This window comes from Excalfactoria chinensis, chromosome 1 (genome assembly GCF_039878825.1).
Source record: "Excalfactoria chinensis isolate bCotChi1 chromosome 1, bCotChi1.hap2, whole genome shotgun sequence".
Lineage (NCBI taxonomy): Eukaryota > Metazoa > Chordata > Aves > Galliformes > Phasianidae > Excalfactoria > Excalfactoria chinensis.
Window position 1 is genome coordinate 92087093 of NC_092825.1, and position 21178 is coordinate 92108270.

The 21178-nt window shown below is 35.9% G+C and overlaps 1 protein-coding gene across 5 annotated transcripts in view; it reads right to left on the reverse strand.

Moving 5' to 3' along the window:
- ROBO2 (roundabout guidance receptor 2) overlaps positions 1 to 21178 on the reverse strand; it is an 862371-nt gene that overhangs the window by 33015 nt on the left and 808178 nt on the right. For 3 of the 5 annotated variants that reach the window (XM_072326582.1, XM_072326571.1, XM_072326563.1), the window contains 5 exons: positions 17069 to 17111; positions 15343 to 15470; positions 10810 to 11091; positions 10320 to 10445; positions 5889 to 6045 (listed from right to left, as the gene is read on the reverse strand). In XM_072326582.1, the coding sequence (XP_072182683.1) occupies positions 5889 to 6045; positions 10320 to 10445; positions 10810 to 11091; positions 15343 to 15470; positions 17069 to 17111 (736 nt within the window). The remainder of the gene's footprint in view (positions 1 to 5888; positions 6046 to 10319; positions 10446 to 10809; positions 11092 to 15342; positions 15471 to 17068; positions 17112 to 21178) is intronic. The other 2 variants (XM_072326598.1, XM_072326591.1) reach the window with 1 other exon arrangement.

The following is a 21178-nucleotide window of genomic DNA, read 5'->3' on the forward strand; positions in this document are numbered from 1 at the left end:
ACTTATTTCCTTGATCATTAACCTAGGAGAACATATTGAAGATTGACTTAGACATGAAAATAGGAGCATTTTTAAAAAAACAGAGTGAGCCTTATGTAGCTGTATCACAGAATCAGAGAATGGCTTGGATTGGAAGGGACTTCAAAGACCATCTAGTTACAACTGCCTGCTGCAAGCAGGGTAGCCACCTACCAGATCAAGCTGACCAGGAATCCACCAAGCCTGGCCTTGAACACCTCCAGGGATGGGTCATCCACAGCTTCTTTGGGCAGCCTGTGACAGTGCCTCACCTCTCTCTGAGTGAAGAATTTCTTCTTAATATCTAACACAAACCTCTCCTCTTTCAGTTTAAATCCAACTTCCTATTGTCCTATTACTATCTAACTGTGTAAAATGTCAGTCCCTTCCTGCTTCTTAGCTCCTTCCAAATACTGGAAGATCTCAATGATCTGTACCTATGTGATTCCTTACAGCCACCTCCCCCTTTATTTGTCAGCAAATTTACTATTTGTTTTCAGTTTGTAGCTTCTATAAAAAGCAACACTTTCCACACAATTTTTGGTCTTTCTACATACTATATATGAATCTACCATGACGTGTAATACATTCATGCAGCACTTGCCCTAGGCATATGCTATGCAGAAGCACCAATGATAATACAATTAGTACACAAGTTGACAGATCTGCCAGCACCCCACCTCCTAACCAACCTTTACTGGGACTTACCTAGACAGTGCTAAATTTCTGAACGCTTCTAACACAGCTCTCCAAAGTACATTAAAAGGTTAACAACCACCAATAATCTCCTCACACACACACACATACATATATTTGTTCTAATAGGTATTACATTTTTCTGGTTCTATTCTTGATCGTTCAATCAGGGTGTAAGAGATGAAGCTATATCTGATCAGGATTAGAAACAGATGTTTTATATTCTTATGTAAGCTTTGCCAGAGATTCATTACTTTTCTGTCTCTGGCTTCATCACGAACCTTTAAGACCAGGGTTGTATTATTGTACCGTTCCAGGATCCTGACCCTTAGAGACACCATCATTAAGCAAAACATGTAGGCACTACCGCTTGTTCTTATACATTAAGCACCGCTTCCCCAGAGCAATGCTCTAATCTAAACATGACTTCTGCTGAGCACAGTTCTGCTAACAGAACTAAAATCTCAGCACTGTCTGCTCTTCCCATCCTCAGCACATCTAGCCAGTCTGCAGTCCCTTCAGTGTCTTAACTCCCAGTGTATTCCCAAATACCTCAGGATAAACAGCTCTTTTGAAAAAAAAATTAGACCACAAAAAGGTCTCACAGCTCCTTCAATGTCAAATCATCTCATACTCTGAAGGCCATTCCCAAGCATCATCTAAGTCACTTTCCACCTTCAAGGTCTTCAGTCAGAGTACGACTTTTTGTCTCAATACTGCAAACAATGCATTGAGTTATAGTTAATTTCTTGAAGTAATTTTAAAATGCTCCTTTAAGGTTCCTTATTTTGTAGGAATTATCAGTTTACCTGAGAAAAATGAATCATTGACAGTTTTCTCATGTGAGGAACTGGGTTTCAAAAAGGCTGGGAACACTTAGACAGAGAAGTTCCATCACTCATATTATGAACCAAAAAAAATTTAAGCAAAAATGAAGATTTTTAAAATTAACTAAATGCCTTTTCCATTATTCAAAAGTCTGCAGGCCGTATTTAAAATTACAGATTCAGGACAGCTAAAAATCAGACTTAAACATCTGAAAGTCTGTTGAAGATGTAGCTTGTAACTAAACCTAATAAATTTTAAATTTATATTTAGATGTAACCATGTGCAGATATACAGAAATATGTATGTGTACAGAAGGACAAATGAATGCCATGCCTTAACACTAGGTATTAGGAGCTATTGGATGACTTAATATCCATTTTCACAGCAGACAGTTTTAAGAAAATGTTATGTAATGTGCATCCAATTCCTTAGGAGACATCATATTAATAGCTTTAATTTATTTTTCCTTGTAATATTCACTCACAACATTGACCCCTGAAGGTGAAGAGACCATCCTAACTCATACTGTTAAAAATCTGCAGTGCAACATCTCAGTTACTCTCTTTCAACCTCATGCTTAAGTGTAATAGCATCTTCCCTAAAAGGGACAGGGCTGAAAGAGCTCCTTAGTGACTTTACAGTAGTGCATAAATGAGCTTTGGAGGCACTCGCCTTTTGACCTTGCTTGTTTCAAATCCCCAAATGTTCAACTTGACAGTCAGTTTCTTAATAAAAAGATTCTGCGCAAGTACAGTATCTTCAATAGGTTTTCTTTGAAATAGAAAGGAGCCTAAGCCTGAAGCTCAGGACACTGAGATTCAGAATTTTAGATATCTTTATAATGTAACATGTCTGAAAAGTCATCAGCCCTAGCATTTAATTTACCAAAAATAAATCTGAAAGAAAAAGCAAGCACACCTAAAAAATGACATTGTGGCTACATCTCATATAAATTATACAACTATTTAAACTTCTGGAACTAGCATAGTGAATATTGGTCACATCCATAATTTTTTTTTTCAGATCCTCCACATCAGTACAACTCAGGAAAAAATGCATTCAACTTTTTTCAAGTACTTCTTATTAAGACTAAAACCCTTAATTTCACTAGGAACCTCTGGCTGTAATTTCATGATGGTTAATTTTAAATCCAGTTGACAAAAATGAATATGTTTCTAACAATTTTTATTTTAACCTTAGCAGTTTTATTCTATATTAATCTTTTTCGCTTCTCTTGGTTCATTTCACTGACAGGGTTTCTTCTTCAAAATTAAAAAATACAAGTAATAAAGGGAACAGTCTATAGGAATTCTGTTTCAATACACAAACCACTGCAGAAAAGAAAACTTCCTTCTCTAGGCCTTAATAGAAAATATTTTTTCATATAAAATGTACTATCATCTATACTTGTTCTCAATAGATACGTTTCTAACGATAGTTATTTTCGCATACATTAACCTCCAGCAGCTAATACTCCATTTCAAGTTGTAAGCAATAGTAGGAAATAAAAATAACCAATCACAACTGTGGTTGGCTTAAGATCATGAATATTACTAGTGAAAAATACAGAGAGATGATGAAGAATAATAAATAAGCATTTCCTTATGGTCAAATGTATAAGATAAAACCAAGAAAAAACATCTTCTCTAAAAAAAAGGCAGGAAAAAAAGGAATGTTCGATTGTCAAAAGAGAAATTTCAAAGACTGTGAAGTATATGCAATTGGAAGGGCAAGGAACAAGCAGAGAGTTTGTAGAAGGCCAAAAAAAAAGGGGGGGGGGGGGAAATTGCCCAGGAGTGAGTTTGCTAATTAACACTACACTAATTAACAGACTATCTTCATATGTTAAATTGGAACTCAGTATATTCCCAAATCTACAATGTTGCATACAATGGTTGCTTGGATTTGCATGTACATTTTTTTATGTTTGTTGAAGTTTATGGAAAAATTGGGGTGAATGTAGACCTTGATTCTTCTGGGGAAAATACAGTAGAGAGATTAGAAGTTCCTTTTATCTTCCTTTTATGTTTAAGTGAAGCAACTGCTTTTCTGTCATTGCTGTTACAGATTGTTTCTTGTAATTTATTAACCAGAAAGACACTAATGTTAATTTCTAATACATAAAATAAAGTGTCAAAATGGTTTAGTTTTGTTGGGATAATCATGCCGATAGAACTCACACTTGAATTCAAGATTCATAGGAAGTGATGCACAGAAAAATGAGTATTTAAATTTAAAATTCCTTGTTTTATTACTCTAAATGTTCACTTTTCATATCACATTGTGAGAACTTTGTTAAAGTTTTCTGTTTTTCTGACTAGAAATTCATTTTTAAATGTAATTCACAATATATGTATGTTTGCATATAATTAATTCTGGAGTTAAAACACAGTGAACTTGCCATACATAATATATATAAAAGGAAAAGAAAACAGTTTAAACAATTAAAAAGAAAAACATTTTTTTACATTAATGGAAACACAATGGCAACATAACGAATGTAGTCTATAATTACTTCCACTTTAGCATGTTGAAATCCACAGAAACAAGATCAACCCTCTGAATACAGAATGGCCATTAGTATTGGGTAGGTCAGGAAGTACAAGCATCGCAGCTTCACTGGGTTCAGAAAAGGTTTTTTCAAATTACTGTGGCTCAAGACTGACACTGTAAGTCTAATCTTTGATTCTGTATTTGTCTTTGACTGGTAAAATGCACATTAGAAGAACTTATTATAATCAGTCTTAATGAGATACAATTAAAGAAAAAAAACAACTAAAACAAACAAACAAAACAAACAAGCAAGCAAGCAAACAAACAAACAAAAAAAAACACATAAAAGAGTAATTTTAAAAGATAGAAAGGGGAAAAGCTGAATTGATAGGAACCTGCAAGAGTGGTGATTACCTTATACTTAAATACAAAGTGTCGTCTTGGTGACCAATATAATTCCTTCTGGCTACATAACAGATACTTTATGCAATTGAGAAGTGAAGCGCTGTGTCACAAGGGATTTCGCTGGATGGTATTTCCATTTACCTTTTGTGCTATTTCATTGTCCTTGAAGAAAATCTAAGTTGTTCACCTTCTATAGATTAATTATTTTAATGAAATGGCTCAACATGTGTTTTAAGGACATAAATAGATAGTTACAAATGCTATATAGCTAAACCATCTTGAATTTATTTGATTTTATTTTTATAACACAATACAGAAAAAAAAATGTTTATATGCATTTTTTATCTTGATATTTCAAAGAATGTGTACAACCAATAAGTTTGCTCATTTTCCTTGACATTTACTTTGAAATTCTACCTCTAATATAGCCTTCATTTTAAAAGGAACTTCACTGACATACAGTTAGTTACCGCTCATTTTAAAAGTAAAAAATTAACATTTAAATCTTCTGATTTTCATCATAGAGGTTCTTACAAAAGAGATAGCACTTGCAATATTTTTATTCAGTAAAACTACTACAACAATTTTTTAAACGTACACTTCATCATTAGGAAGTACTGATTATTCCACGTATTTAAGCAGGTAGATTTGTCCCAGAAGAAATTGCAGTGATTCCCATAGGCACCAAGAGAGTTGATCACAATAAACTACCTTTCTACATGTTCTGATTTTTCTCCATAGTTTAATAATCTGGTATTTTGTATTATTTCACTTCATAAAAAGTATTCTATAATTGCACTCTGTGTAGAAAATGTCTCTTTCCTCTTAGTTCTTTTTCTCTGATTTTTTTGTCCTTGGGAGTAAGTTTAAGGTATTCAAAGACAGGTGAAAGGCTCCAGAGTCTCAAGAGTTGTTTAAATTTAAAAAAATACCTACAAATGACATATCTCCCTCAACTGTGAAATTTCTTCTAAAAGCCAATGAGACAATTACTACCAACTGATTGATCTTCTAAAATTAATACAGTTTTATGTGTATTTTCTTGTTCTGTTGCATCAGACAACAGAAAATAGATAGCAAAACAGTGAAAAAATAAAAGAGCTGCATTATGTAATCCTTACTCACCAAGTCCCATAATCTAAAGCAGCTCAACAAAATTCATTAGGCTAACTGTGAAGTGAGATAAATTCTTGGCTTGAGTAAGCAGAGAAACCCTACATGATGTTGAAACAAGATTACTTTTATTTCCGTCTTCATTCACTATCATGAGAAGCTAGTCATACAGTCCTCCTCCATAACCTTGAATAAGTCTACAGGATAAGGCGCTCACTTTTTAAAAATGAAATAGAATAACATTATCGTTTGGAAAAACAAAACAAAGCAAAAACCCAGAAGCCTTATCTCCACAAATCACATACTTTTCTTCAACAGAAAAAGAAAAAAATTACCCTGCTTCTTGTTGATCCACCCCGTAGTGTTCCAGCTCTGTGCCTGGAAGAGGCTGCACAGGAGGGGGTGGGAGGGGAACACTGGCCCAGTTTGAACCATTATTTTTCTGAGGCTTGGCAGTATTTTTGCTTTTCTTCTTTTTCCCTCCTTTGCCACCTACAAATCCAAAAAGAAAAATATATTTTTTGAGATATAATGTGAAAAAGGTAGGTATTTATTTATTTTTTTTTTTTACAGAATTCTGATTCCAGATGGCATGCCCCAAAACAGAAGATACATTTATGTCTTAGCAGAATCAGCATCAACATCCTAATGCTTTTGCAAGGCTAAAAATAATAATGAAAAAATATTCAGTATAGTTAGTTAAATCACTTCCTTTTAAAATGTGAACTCCATATATTTGCACCACAGTAGTGCACAACCAAGGAAAGACATATCTTGTTGCCTCAGGAATGCGTTTTATAATAGACCATTACAAATTCTTTGAAATGTCAGAATCCACTGTGTTCATAGTCTCATTCTATGGAAAACACAGAGCTTAAGGACACAATCTAAAAATATTGTCATTAGGCTTATTTTTTTCAGCTTGAATGACGTGTACGTAGCCAAAACAAAAAGAAACTGCATTTTGCAGACAGAAATTAATCAAGTTTCATTGTTTTAAATATCAGAAAGTCTTCTGCAGTATTTTAGAACAACTTGTTTCACAGGATTCAAGTAAATTTGAACCATTCTGGACAACAGGTTCTATTACTGACATAGAGCTATAATGGAACAGCTAGAGGAAATGAATTGAGCAACACATTTTATTTAAGCCCTTTTCTCTTTTCCCATTGTTTTTATACCCAGTTTTCCAAATGAGACACTTCAATTTTGGTGAAAATAATTTTACTGAAAAAGCTCTCTTCCCATTTGTCTTGCTTCTTGTATTTTCCCTGATTTTTTCCAGTCAAGAATTAATTAGTAGGAAGAATGAGACAAAAAATATTTCAAATATCTAGTGGGGTATCCAGCTAGCAGTCATTTGGGCCTTGCCTGTTGCAAAGAGCTTTCTAATACAGCTACCCACTACTATCTCTCATTGCTTTATAAGGATCAACCGACAAACAAATAATATAAAAAGTTCTTGACAGTAATGAATCAGAAAAGCTACAACTGGATTTGTAGGGTAGGGTGGCCCTGTGTGGCACCATATTCTTTGCCATGGTCTTAGCTTTAGGTGTAGAGACATCCAGAAAGAGGTGCAATCTTAGTGTGAGATAAAACACTTGTCACAGATCTCAGCATTTGTCACTTGTCTTTTGGTCTGAGAGACAATGGGAATGAGAAAAAGATGAGACTGAAGCAGATACAAAAGAAGGACGTTGATGTAAGTGTTTGTAGGATAGGTGAAGTTTAGAAAATTCAGCAGGATTAGGAGTAAATGAGCTAAGGCAGAAGTACTTTTCTGGGAGGAAATGACAGGCATACTTGTGTGCATTTGTGTGTGTCGCTGGGGCATTTAATCTAAGAGTATCTAAGGAAGTGAATTGGAGAGGAATGTTTAGAAATTAGTTGACATGGACAGGTAGATTTAAAGCACAGGATCTTGGTAATCTTGGGGGACTGATAAAACAAAAGTTGCATGTGTGAGGTGTTAGTATGGATCCAGTTGGATTTGAGGGGCTTTGTACAAAAAAGGGCAAATACAACAGAACTGTTAGAGAGAGTGAAGAGAACTGAGGAACTGCTCATATGAAATAAACAAAGTTCAAGGCCATAACTGGTAGGGAAGGAAGCCTATTCTCTATAGCTGAGCAGAATATTCCCTTCTTCTATCCCCATGGAGAGACTTCCTCCACTGTCAGACTAGTGGACCAGACCCCTAATACATATAATACTTGATGTGTGTTTGAAATATAGAAGCTTTGTTTCCCCATAGCAATGAAGCTTGTTATTTTAGTGTCTCCTCACACTGAAATTATATTGTTTACATGTCTAGATGACTCAGGTTCTGGAAAAATAATTTGCCACTTGGCCAAATGATCACAGCAACAAGATAAGTTGGAAGCTGTGTTGTACAAACTATAACCACACAATTTCCCTACCTTACAAAGCAGTTGAATTTTGAGATATTTTCCATTCCACAGTGGGATGAAATTTCTCACAATATTCACTGGAGATAGAGAGACACTTAGAATAATCTTTAGTACTTACAGTACTATCTGAGGTATTGAAAGAATAAGTTTCCCGCTCACCCTAGTGAAAACAAGGTAATCAAAGCTGGTCTCTGACTTCAGTAATGCTCTAATTGTCAGATTATTTGAAGGTCTTCCTAAATATTTTATGCATTAAAAACATATTCTGTATTACATACATAACCAGTGGGCAAGGGAGAGCAAAATACTGACTGCAGCCCAATACTCTGACAATCATCTGAGCCATGGGACATCCAGTTGTGAGCTGTTTTGATCAAAGCATGTGTGATCTGCCCATAGAAAGACAGGCTACATAAAGTCTCTGTGTTTTATCATAAACTCTACTTTAAATTGAGAAATACTACACAAAACACATTTCATTTCTTCAAAGTGAATATTTCTTCGAAGTCCAGATTTTAATCAACTGACATTTTCAAATGAAAACCGCTGATTGTATTTTCTCAGAAAGTTCTCAGGCAGTTGTAGCTGTCAACACATCTGAAGCGTGATACTGACCTCTGATAACTGGCACATATGTACCTCAGCATGTCAAATCCTGCATTTTCATGCAGCCACAGGTACCAGTAAGCTTCTTGCCAATACATGTTGTATACAAAGATCAAGAACTTTTCTTGTAGGATTGATTAAGTCTATTTTTCTGTCTGTCTCTTTCAAGTAAGCTAATATTTCCCATGAGGACTCAAGATTTGCAAATAAGTTTGTCTATCTTTATTATGGGCCAGTGTTTACAGGTTTCTAATCTAAACATACAGTTTGAAATATTCATTTAAGTTGTCACAAAGAAGCTATTTCTAGAGTTGATCTGTTACTGCTATGATTGCTCCATCTTATAGTAGAAATCTAAAGGCTACGGGTATAGTAAGAACTTGAAACTGAAGTATTGCCAGCTTACTTATATTTTGGTTAAGTATAATAGCAGGCTTTAATTTCTGGGTTTTCAATTTTCATCTTGAAAAAAAAAAACAAAAAACAAAAAACAAAAGACAGTTATACATAGGTTGCTCTGAAAGTAATGCCTCCAATTTATTTCCACGGAAACTACAACAGATACACAATAACACTACTTGCTAGAAAAAATTCGCAGCTGTTTTTGAATATAGTCACCACCATTAACAGATTTACATGGATGGGCTGATTGAAATACTCTCCACTTCACAGTATGACAGCTGTGCATGGCTGTATGGAATTGTGGCTTGTTTTTCATGTTGCTTTCAGCAGCTCCTGAAATGCACCATCCTCCACCACCCAGTGTTAATGTCCATTGTTTGGTCTCTGTAAACATTCAGAAAGTGTTGATGAATGTCAAAGGGTGACATTTTTTCCACAATGAGGAATTCAATGACACACCTTTGCTTCATACACACTCCCATGTCAGATGCCATTTTGCCAGACTGCCCCTCTCTCGCCATCTATCATACAGCAACAAAACATAGTGGAATATTGGTCGAAGGTTCAGACTCTACTACCTTATCACCAATATCTACCTCTGACGTTGTCAGCCAACAAAATAAAATAGGAGACAAAACTTTCAGAGAAGCCCTTGTATGAAACAAAAGCAACAAGTAAGCAAAATTAAAGAAATAAGGAAAAAAGTGTATTTAAGTACAATATACAATCACATGTATTACAATCATTTTCATCCAGTAAAAATGTGTCAAGTTTCCAATATAACATGCAGCACACACACAAAGTTTGCATTCTGTGTGTATGCAGACTTGGTGTATTTTTTGCAGCCTCAGTCATCTTACAGGGCCTACTTTTATTTCTGAGCTTCCTGATTGAAATACAACACTTAGAAACAGCTCATGGGAGTGGGGAACCTGCTAATAAATCAACAAAAATATTAACCTCCTCAAGAAGTTCGTTGTGGGTGTGCTTATAAACTGAAGAACACTGTGGAAATATAATTATAGTATAAACAGCACTATCAGGGAAAGAACATGACAAGGTAAAGTTTGAAACTGCGCTGGTATGTTTTGGGCACAGTGGTTGGGAGGATTCTCCAATTCCTTCCAAGTAAGTTTTGCAAGAGACATTTCGATGTTTTTTTTGTTTGTTTCTATTATTATTATTATTATTTTAGTGGAGGCCAATGGGATATCTTTTATTGGCATCCCAGTGGGTGGGCGCTTTCATACTTATCTGCAAAGTGCCTGCGGGAAGTTTGCCTCCCTGTCGAGCTGCTGACAAACACCCCTCCGTCCCTCACCCACCCACAGCTGTGGAACCAACCTGAGAGGCTGCCACTCCTTTCGGAGCTGTTGTGGGAGCTGGTGGTGCTGAAATCCTGTGACTGGTTGTGTGGCAATCTATTAGCCAATCCCTCAGCCACGCGGTAGTCAGGGATGTAAAGCAAGGCTAAGGGTTAAAGGGCAAAAGTCACAGTGGCATTGTGTGATTAGTTGACAGCACAAGCACATGCAACACATGCAGTTAGCAAGTCAAGAGCAGATGTGGTGGGACCGCAAGTTTTAATTTATTTTTAATGTATACCTTCCCTAGCCTAATGGAAGGCAGATGGTTTGATGACTCTCACAGCGCTAAAAGCACAGAACAATATATTTTGTACTGTGTGAGGTTCAGCATGCATGCAAGGTACATAAGCATTAGTTCTGGTAAATATGAACAACATCTCATACGCTACTTTTTTTTTTATTATTATTATTATTTTTCTAATTCATGATTAGATGATACAGTTCTGGAAAATATGAGCTGTAATTACCATTGTTGCCTTTGCCTTGGTCTGGGAGAGAGTAGCCAAATCCCATCAGGTCATTTTTTTGCTGAATCGAGCTTTTCCACTGAGGATCAGGTAAGTCGACTGCCAACTCATGGATGCTGTTGGAATGCAGTATCTGGGTGGTGGCATATGGTGTAGCTTGCGTTATTTGGCTGGAACTGTTGTAACTAGTTTTTGTCGTGAAGTCAATGCTGCTGTAAATGGCTCCATCAGAAAGCATTGTAGCAGTTTTATCTCCTTGTCCTGGCACTGGTGGCAACACATCTGCGGTGAGCATAGGGGAATGAAACAAATCATTGATGCACAGGAAGACTGAAAGTATCAAGGTTTAAGATGAAAAATAAATGTGTCATTTTGCACGTTTGCATTTCAGCTGAGACAGGTCCATGAGCCAATGAAGGGAAGATGATATACAACCATGGCCAAGCTATCAGCATCTGTGACAGGCCTACCACTTGTCCTTCACATCTCACTGCCTGAAACCATCTTTTTTTTTTTTTTTTTTTTTTCCCCCGACTTTCAACTGTAAAATTTAAGTTTGGAATATTTCTCTACTGAAGAATGTTTTCAATTGTTCATTCTGTGTCAGAACCAATGTCTGGGCTTCAGGGAAGTGATAAAAGGAATGAATTTACAAATCACAGAGGAAGGATTCCTAGCTAATATGTAGCAAAAATCTTAAGTGGATACCAAAGCTCTAAAGTAATTTTTAAGGCCATCACCTTGACTTCCTTTAAGTTTATGCATCAGCTTATCTAATTTTCTTTTCAGCATTAGTTAGTATATTTTTCTTTTTCAGCAAAAGAAAAACCTGACAAAAGCAAGTTGTTTCTAAAATGTGAAATATATATACATATATATATGTATATGTATATATATACCTGTTATTCTGAAGGGATTTCAGTGATCAGTCTCTTAAAATAGCAAAGCATTCTTGATAATGGAGTATAACTTTTCAAATACTGAACTACACTTACCTGAAAAACAGTACTACATATTTACCTAATATCTGTTGACTTTCCCACATCTTTTGAATCCTATCACATACTGCAATTTGTACATTTGATTAGTTACTCTGGCTGTCTCTCTCCTTACTAAAGACTGCAGTGATATTTGCTGGTGGAATACTGGAGTTGGAAGTTGAAACTATTGAAGTGTGAAGAATCTAATGATGACTGGCATGATATCTCAAGGTGAACCACAGCTTGGCAGATAACTCCCCTCTGGCTGTGAAAGAGGTCAATATTTCAAATGCTGATACTTTTTACAATTTACTTAGATTCTGAAGCTGAGCAGTTGACAAAATGGTAGGGAGAAATGCCACCCAGACACACGCAAAAAGTGGATACATGAGAATATAAAGAGATTTAACAAGGCCAAGTGCAAAGTGCTGCATTTGAGTTGAGGCAATCCCAGATATGAGTACAGAATGGGAGAAGAAATAGTCTTTGAGAGCTGCCCTGCTGAGAAGGACCTGGAGTCCTGCTGAATGAAAAACTGGACACGGGGCAGCATTGTACACCTGCAGCCTGAAAGGCCAACTCTATCCTGGGCTGCATTAAAAGAGGGGTGGCCAGCAGGGAGAGGGAGAGGACTGTCTCCCTCCCCTTTGTGAGGCCCCAGCTGGAGTACTGTGTCCAGACCTGGGGTTCCCAGGACAGAAAGTATGTGGAATTGTTGGAGTGGATCCAGAGAAGGACCATGAAGATGACCAGAGAGGTGGAACACCTCTCCTGTGAAGAACAGTTGATGGAGTTGGGCTTGTTTAGCTTGGAAAAGGCTCTGGGGACCTCACTGTGGTCTTCCAGTCCTTGAAAAGAGCTTACAGGTAGGATGGGGACAGATTTATTTTACGTGATCTGATAGTGATAAGACAAGAGCTTTAAACTGAAAGAGTGGAGATTTAGGATAGTTGTTAGGAAGAATGTTTTTACTCAGAGCGTGGTGAGGCACTGGAACAGGCTGTCCAGAGAAACTTTGGATGCTCTGTCTCTGGAGGCATTCAAAGTCAGGTTGGCTGGGGCCCTGGGCAGCCTGATCTAGTGGCTGGCAACCCCCAAAGAGAAGAGAGAAGGATTTAGAGTCCAATTCTGTCTTGGACACAGGTGCTGTGTAACCAGATAGAATACAATTGGTCTCTTATTGTTCTATTGGATTGAAATCCCATGGACTGAAATTTAGTAAATAAATTCTGTTGTTGCTCATCAATAAAGCCCAGCACAACCTGTCTATGTTGAATATGCTGACTGACAGAAGTGAAAATTAGCAAAAAGCACATCTGCCTCAAATAAACAGATATAAATATGTCCTTTAGAACATATTTCCATTTGCTGAAGAGGTGTCACCTCATTATTTTTTTATTGAAGAACTATACCTTTACATACATTTGAATGGAAAGTTGCATAGTTTCTGAATAGCCAAGAATTTTCAGTCTGTCTTACTAATAAAATGAATTTTTCAAATTTTCTGGAAATTTTCAATGCAATCACAAATTAATTTTTGTCCTCAGTGAAACAAATACATTAAAAACTCAATGAGCTATTAAAGTGCCATTTTACAAAATGCCATAATCAAGTAGTAAAATAAAAGTATGATTTTTCCAACAAATTGTCACAGCAGAAAAAGCACTGTATATTTCAGTCTGAAGATGGACATTCATTTCCCACTAGACATCTCCCACTAGACAGTTCCAAAAGCTCTCCAATATCCATTTTTTAAAATTATTATTATTATTTTTTTATGTAACTCTCACAATAATTTCAAATATTCTAACATACTTTCTGAGGGAATATTTATTGCTGTCTCAATACTATTTTGTGATCTTCTGTGATTCCAAACTGAACCTCTGCTTCACACTCACAGACTCACCCTCAGTTGCCTATCTGGCATATAATGCAGATTTCATTCTTAAAGACAATACTGCAACAACCTTCCTCAGTTTCTGCTCCAGAGTGTTTGCTACCTTACCAATATTATCTAATATTATCCAGACCTTTTAATCAAAGACACTCAAGTTCTATCTACCCTAGACAGAACTACATTAATTTGCACTAAAAGATACCTGATTTCTGATCTAACTTTGATGCGGAAAGCATCCTAACTCAAGTGTTGAAATAGACAGGACTAAGTGATCCTCAAACCCCCAGAATAAAAATGTGAGCTGGACTGAAAAGATCATGGGTATAAGTAAGCTCCCGAAATTCCAACTGTTGCATTTATTGGACAAATTTGGAAGCTACGCCTTATCCACCCTGAAGCTCAAAGCCTTAAAACATGCTTCCAATTTAAGTCTTACAGAGCCAAATACAAAAACAAACATAATTCTTCTATATTATGTGAGCTCTTGAAAAGATGGAAAGTACCAAAGAGCTTTATTTTCAAGAAGTTCACAACAAAGAAGCTGGCAGATATTCAGTTATCTTATAAATATTGTCAGAACACTTGTTTACTTTATAATATTTTTTGTAAGACAAGAGCTTTAAAGCATTCTTAAATGGAAAATAAACCCAGAATGTTTTAATATAATTTGAAGTCAAAGTAGTCAAACCATAGGGTTTTGCATGGGAATTTATAACCAAAATGAGAGATTATTTTCAGATTTTGATACAAGTCAAAATTATATTCTTTTCACATTTAACAGTTTGATAGTTTGATATAATTTCTTTGCATTTTAATATATTTTGATATATAAAGTTGAACTGATTTTTATATACTTGTGTGTTAAAAATATTTACATATTCATTTGTTTTTTATTTTTTATTTTCATTTTTTTAAATTTAAGTCTTGTCCTGAACACTGCTCTGGAGAATAAGTTGTTATAACATCACAGAAACCAAGAAGGAGATATAAAAATTATTTTTACATTTTAAAATCACAGTAGTTCATCCTGAAATTCCCATTTGAGTAAAATGCTTGAAAGAAAATAATTCTCTAAAGATTCATCAACATAATTACAAATTATTGCCTCCTCTCACGAAGAGCCTCCTACAATTAAAAATGGGAACAACTGCCCCCCAAAATCTACATATTTTTCTTCATGTGTTCTTTCCTCCAATAAGAAGGGAAATTTCTAAACACCTGTGAGGCTTTCTTCACTGATACTGGTTGAGACTGAGTGTAGTCCCACAACAGGAAGAGGACAGGTAAGGTGACAGCAACAGTACTGGAAGAATATGGAAGGAACATTCTTCCTGGGTTCCCCAAGTTCTTCTCAGCTCATATAGATGTCCTCTCTCCCTGACTACAGCGTTCTGCACAGCAGCTTGCTCAAGTCCATGCAAAAGGGAACCCATCTGTTTCTCTTGAATTGATTCTCAGACCCTGTCTAGAACTATGTTTTAAAGAAACAGAAAGAGACACAGTAAAACAGACACTTTAATGCCAAGTGTAAATCAAATCTCTAGTCAAATACAGAAAGAACTTTAACAGTATAAGAATATTACACAGTCTTGATCTAGGTGTTAAAAAACAAAAGTCCAATTTTATACTGTACGGTGGCAATAAAATGTAACCCACCTCCACGACTGAAATTGGCAAGATCGTTGGGTCCACTAGAGCTGTTGTTAACTGGCAGACTTGTGGCAGGCCAGGAGTCTGCAAGCCAAGGATAACTGGGGTCACTTGCATTCAACAAACCTGGTCGACTGAAGAAGAATAAAAATAAAAATAAAAAGAAAAAAAGAAAAAAAGAAAAGATATACACACATATACACACACAAACAAAAAATATCTGTGAGACAACTCTGGATACAACAGTGATTGAAGATGCAACATAACTTTCTTCCTATCATTGTGTGTAAGAAACAGTTTAGGAGACCTTAATTTATTTCAAATTAAAATTGTGTAGTCTTTGATGATATAAAGACCTTGAGCAGTTAATTAAGGATATATACAAATCAACCTTGTCAGTAGAAGTGGGACTAGGCATCAGTTGTGATTCTGCCAGAATCCAAATGAACTCCATTTCTGTGTGAAATGGGGGTTAGGCAGTACCATCATGGGATCCGAAACCAGGGCCGAATGATAAATTACCACCTCAAGGGAACAATCACTCAAACTGATTGCTCCATATCAGCCATTTCCAGGACTTTGGGCTACTATTTCTTCTTTCCCCTGCATCCCAAATGCACGTCTGTCATCTACAGGCTGGTAACTCTTTCTTTAAGCACTCTTGTATGGTTTAGAGGCAAAGAGGTTTGAGTAGGATTAATGGAAAGTCCACAGCTATCTTTATCTTCCACTACTGCATGGTTTTTATATCACTGTAATTTCAAGCTTTGCAAGCAGTATTAAACAGCAAGTATGTTGAAAAAGAACATAAACTCAGGCCATAAGGCACTGTGTCTCTCTCACCCCAGGATAAACAGCCTGGAATTTAGCAAGGCATGTGGATTGTTTGTACTTGTATTTAACAAGGAAAATAAATCATGTCATGTAAATGCCCCCAGCCCTCAAGCAAACCACAAAATCACCCATAGTCCTGATGCTTTTCTAGATTATTAATGCACTTATGAAGTTGGAGCAACACCTATAATCATGTACTTTATTTCTGATAGGCCCCTGTCTAGTACAATCCCTAAGAGAAACATAAGTTTCTATGGAAACAGCAATAAGAAGATCCAGCAGCTTTCTTGCCATATCCACTAGCTCTCATTAAGTCTTATCTCTTTTTGCTAAAATATTGATTAAATAGGAGATTGGAAGTTATTACCAAAGCCTAATTACAATCTCCATATCGGCAAAGGGAAAATAGATGAGGATATATGGGTCTGTTATCAGCTTTTATCAATTTCAATTGAGTAGCCAAAGTTGTGGAATCTAGTCCTGTCAATCTACAGCCTATTCATCATCCATGAATCATTTATTTTGTGATCGATTAACTGTAATTGTTCACTCACAGCAATTTAGGGGTAGCCAATAAGGAGTCTTAAACAACAGCAACTTCATTTGCTAATGTCTAATTAATGCAATAAACATCTTGGTAACAAATGAACACATTCCTTGTGATATTTACCACGCATTTCTTTCAGGGCATCTGGGAGATATGAAACATCTGGGCTTGATTCCTCCAAAGTGCACAACAGATAGATCATTAAACCTTGTAGTAAGCTACTTAACTCCTTCTGTAATTGTCGGTCTTGCAAATGATTATTTAATACTCAAGTGCATTACCTGCAGAATTTTCAGATTCCTAATTTTAGAAATACATGTGATGGAAAGACCTTTATATGAAGAAACATACCTTCCATTGCTCATTAGTCCTCCATCTCCTCTTTGGAATGTGACTGTATTTTGGTTGGAAAAACAAAACAAACAAACACACACACGCACACACATATAAGACAGGGAGAAATCAATTAGTTATAATTATAAGCAACAACTCAAATTGCTCAGTGTCCAAGATTGGAGGCCTCTTGGCATCATCACATAAGAAAGCACAGAAACTATAATAAAAAGATATTGCACATCAAGATTACAGTTTATTTAGGATTTGATATACAGTATGGATTCACATCAATTTGTTCTGTAGCTTGCAAGGCAAGCCACCCACCTGAGGAAAAAATCCTGAATTTACCATAGACCCCTTCATATGCCTTTGCAGTGCAAGACTGTGCCATGTGATGAAATTGTTTTCTTGGCATGCTTTTACTTCAGTACATAATGACACTGCACCAGCGAGTTAATAACATCATGTCGTAAAGCAGTAATACCATGTCACCACACAAATATGCCATTTCCCAAGATAAATACAAAGAAGTGGCAGCTCTGTTACAGCTGAAGGGGTGGGAAAACAAAACAAAACAACAACATAAAAAAGCATAACACTGCTAGATTTCCATCAACAGCACATGTAAGAACCAGCACGTGCAAATAAGTGCCAGTAGAGAAGAGCTGTTTTCAGTCTTGCCATTGTGCATGCAAAGGATACATTGTAGCCCCATTCATAGGTATCTGACAAGGAACAGTTCATACCTTATCTGCCTTATTAACAGGATTATATTTGAGAGTGATATAGGTAAACTCACATTACTGAGATGCTAATTGACAGGATTACACGCTCCTTTTTGAAACACTGGCAAATATTTTGAATCAAGGTTCAAAAATGACTGTGGTTGTCAGTGGCACTGATGCATTATTTATTGTTGGGTATAGGCAGGGCTGACAATTAAGGTATATCAATGTCCTGAACACTTGGATCCTCACAGCTCTAAGAAGATGAGGGTTAGAATTTCAGAGAGGAATGGATTAGACTATGACCAACTTCATTTAAAATTAAGGTCTCATAGTGGAAACACTATCTACCTTTCTAAGACAAACATCTTCATCATTAAATTATATATTCCTGAATATGTGTAGTGTTTTCCAAATATTAGATCAAGCATCACCAATTCAAGACTAGATCTTCCATTATACGTCTTTCTAACCAGATCAAACTACTACATCCATTAGGAATGCTGCATTTAATAAAAAATTAGCAATGACACAAATCCACTGATGAAATACTTCTGATACCTTGGAGAATACTTGTCTCTCCATTAATTCCTAGGGTAATTTCACAGCATACATTGAGCAAAGGGGACAAAAGTAATCCCCTTTGGAAGCCCTGCTGAAGAGCGCTTGGGTAAGGTGATTAATTACACTTCACTGCAGAACAGACTATTACCAGTATCAGAAAATCACTGCAGTTGTATGTCACATCAAAATGGTTAATGGCTGAATTTTGAAAGGATGTAATCAAATCAATTAATGAAAAGAAAATAAAAATGCAAGTATGGGAAGTATTAAAGTCTGCTTTGAAAAACAAGACATGTTAAAAACATTGCAGCTAATTAACTTTAGAGCTGATGCTACTTTCATTCATGTTGCTTTTAACAGGCTGCCAAGTGACTGCATCACTCCTTGCTTCAGTGTGAATAATCTGAAGTGTTTTGGATATTGTGTGTGAATATACAAAGAGGTGGTACTGACGAGCTACGTTTCAAAATATGTTGGTCAAAAGTACATTAGCAATTCAGTAGAGATTCTGTTTCCTTTCTCCTTCTCCCCTTCACATTTAATACTACAATCTGCTTCAATCATCAAAGCAACAACAAATAAGGAAAACAAGAATCAAAGGTGTATTCAGTAACAACCTTTGTAAATAATGTTTACAGTTTTAAGGAAATTACACTGCAACATATTTTCTGAAAAATCTCCTGGGATTAATGGTCTTGCTTCAATGACAGATTGCCAGAAATAGCTTTGAAGTATTATTGTCACCGATTGCATAGTGTGTACACGTGTGATATTTTATCTATATAAGTCATATAGGAAAAAAAATCCATATTTATGATCTCAAAACTATTTGTATTGCTAGTGTATCTCTATAAAACAAAGATAAAATGGAGGAGCTAGTAGGAAATCATAGCAATGTTTGCCAGACACATTCTATTTTCTACTCAGTGAGGTATAGAGAGAACTTGAAGGCATGATAGGAAAAATATATCAGGAAGATGGCATAGAATTTTTTGCTTTAAAGCTATAAATGCTGTGGGATGGCTGCGGTATACAAGCTTGCTGAGAAGAGACAGGTAACACAGCATTTACTCTCTTTTCTGCTACCTGTGTATCCTAATGGTAGCAACCACTTCCTGTTTCTTCCTACATTAAACAATCTTATGCCCTCCCAACATAAACACTGTCTTCAGAAGAGCTTGTATTGCAGTGACACGGTTTTGCAGAGAAGACTGTGCCTGGCTTATGCAATATGTATGGCACTGGGAAGGAATACAGGTTATTTCATTTAACCTCCTCCCTGCAAACCAGCACAACTGTGGTTGTAAACTTCATCAGTAAAGAAACAAGAGAGTATTGTGGTTTCTACTCTTTGTGGCAAAGGCTCTGGAATATCAATTAAGCTAGCCAAAATTGGAATAAGTGAGGAGATGTCATCAGGATGTCACAGAAAAAAAAATATGATATTCCAGATGACTTCCATAAATGGGCTGAGGGAGGATAGAGAAGATGCCTTTCTCTTAGCATCAATATTGTGAAAGAAAAGACAGCTAAAAAACAGAAGACATGGTCAGGCTGCCAACATAAGCACTATGTTTATCATTCCTGCCATACATTTTGTCAGCATTTTTGCCTGCAGTTTGATTTCTGCAATTACAAAGCAAGTCTAAATGCCTGAATAGGAGCATATTTAATGCAATGCAGACATGTAGATGTCACTGTAAAAATAAAACACACAGACAGCTGGCTTTATTCATCCTGTCTCCACTTTAAAAAGATGCAGAGTAATTTCAAGGGGCAATGTAAAAGGAGAAAAGGAAGGATGTCCCTATCACTGACCCACCCATCTCTCTAGCTTTTTTTTTTTTTTTTTTTATCACCAAGGAAGTAAAAAAGCTCTTTCAGCATTCTTTGCATCTGATATGTGTTCTGAAAAAGGACACAGACCTGAAGGGATGAGATTGGTTTTCAAAAGAAGATGAAAAAAATAACCTCTGCATAGAGAGATTTTGATGGAATCCCCACTAGCTTATACTTCAAGGATTGCAAGAATGCAGAAAAATAATCCAAAGCACATTTTAAATGCATAAATATTTAAAGAAATTATATTGTATATATTTCTATGAAGAATGGCATATTTTAAAGAGCTTTTTATATGCCTTTTATTAAACATATAAGGAGATGCTCATACTATTTACTAATATTATCTGACAAGGTTAAACTTAATCTTCATGCCTGCTAGGACTGGAAAAATACAAATATACAGTAAGTTGACATTTTGAGGCAAGAAAGCTTTAGAAAGCTTTATGTATGCCTATCTCTAGAAGGCCACATTTTCCTACCACAAATGAAAACTTTAATGTTGCCAGCCAAGTCTTATTCCTTTTTCTGATAAGCTGTTCCTCAAATACGAATGTAGATTAATCCTTTTTTTAATAAGCATTAACTCAGAACAGATAATCAGCATATAAAAATTCCATCAAATCTTCTGCCTACCTTTGGACAATTCTGTCAAACAACTTATCCTCACTTAACAGCTTCAGGAGTTAAGCTTAAAATGTGTAGCATTCAATAATTCTCTATTTATCTATTTTTAATTTGTTTTTGTTTACTTGGTTTCATGAAATCTTTAATCCCAATGAGCACTAGTCACTAAATAAGCTTTCCCACTCATAAATGAAAACACATATTGACTTTTCTTGCATGACTGATGGCCTAGACACTCTTGAAAACACCTGAGTATTCAAGTGAGCAGCTACTAGCACAACAATGAGTTTGAAGCCATAGGAAAGATAAGCAGATAAATGAAATCTCTCTTATTTCTACAAAGTGCTTTTGTTGTATGTCTGTATACCAA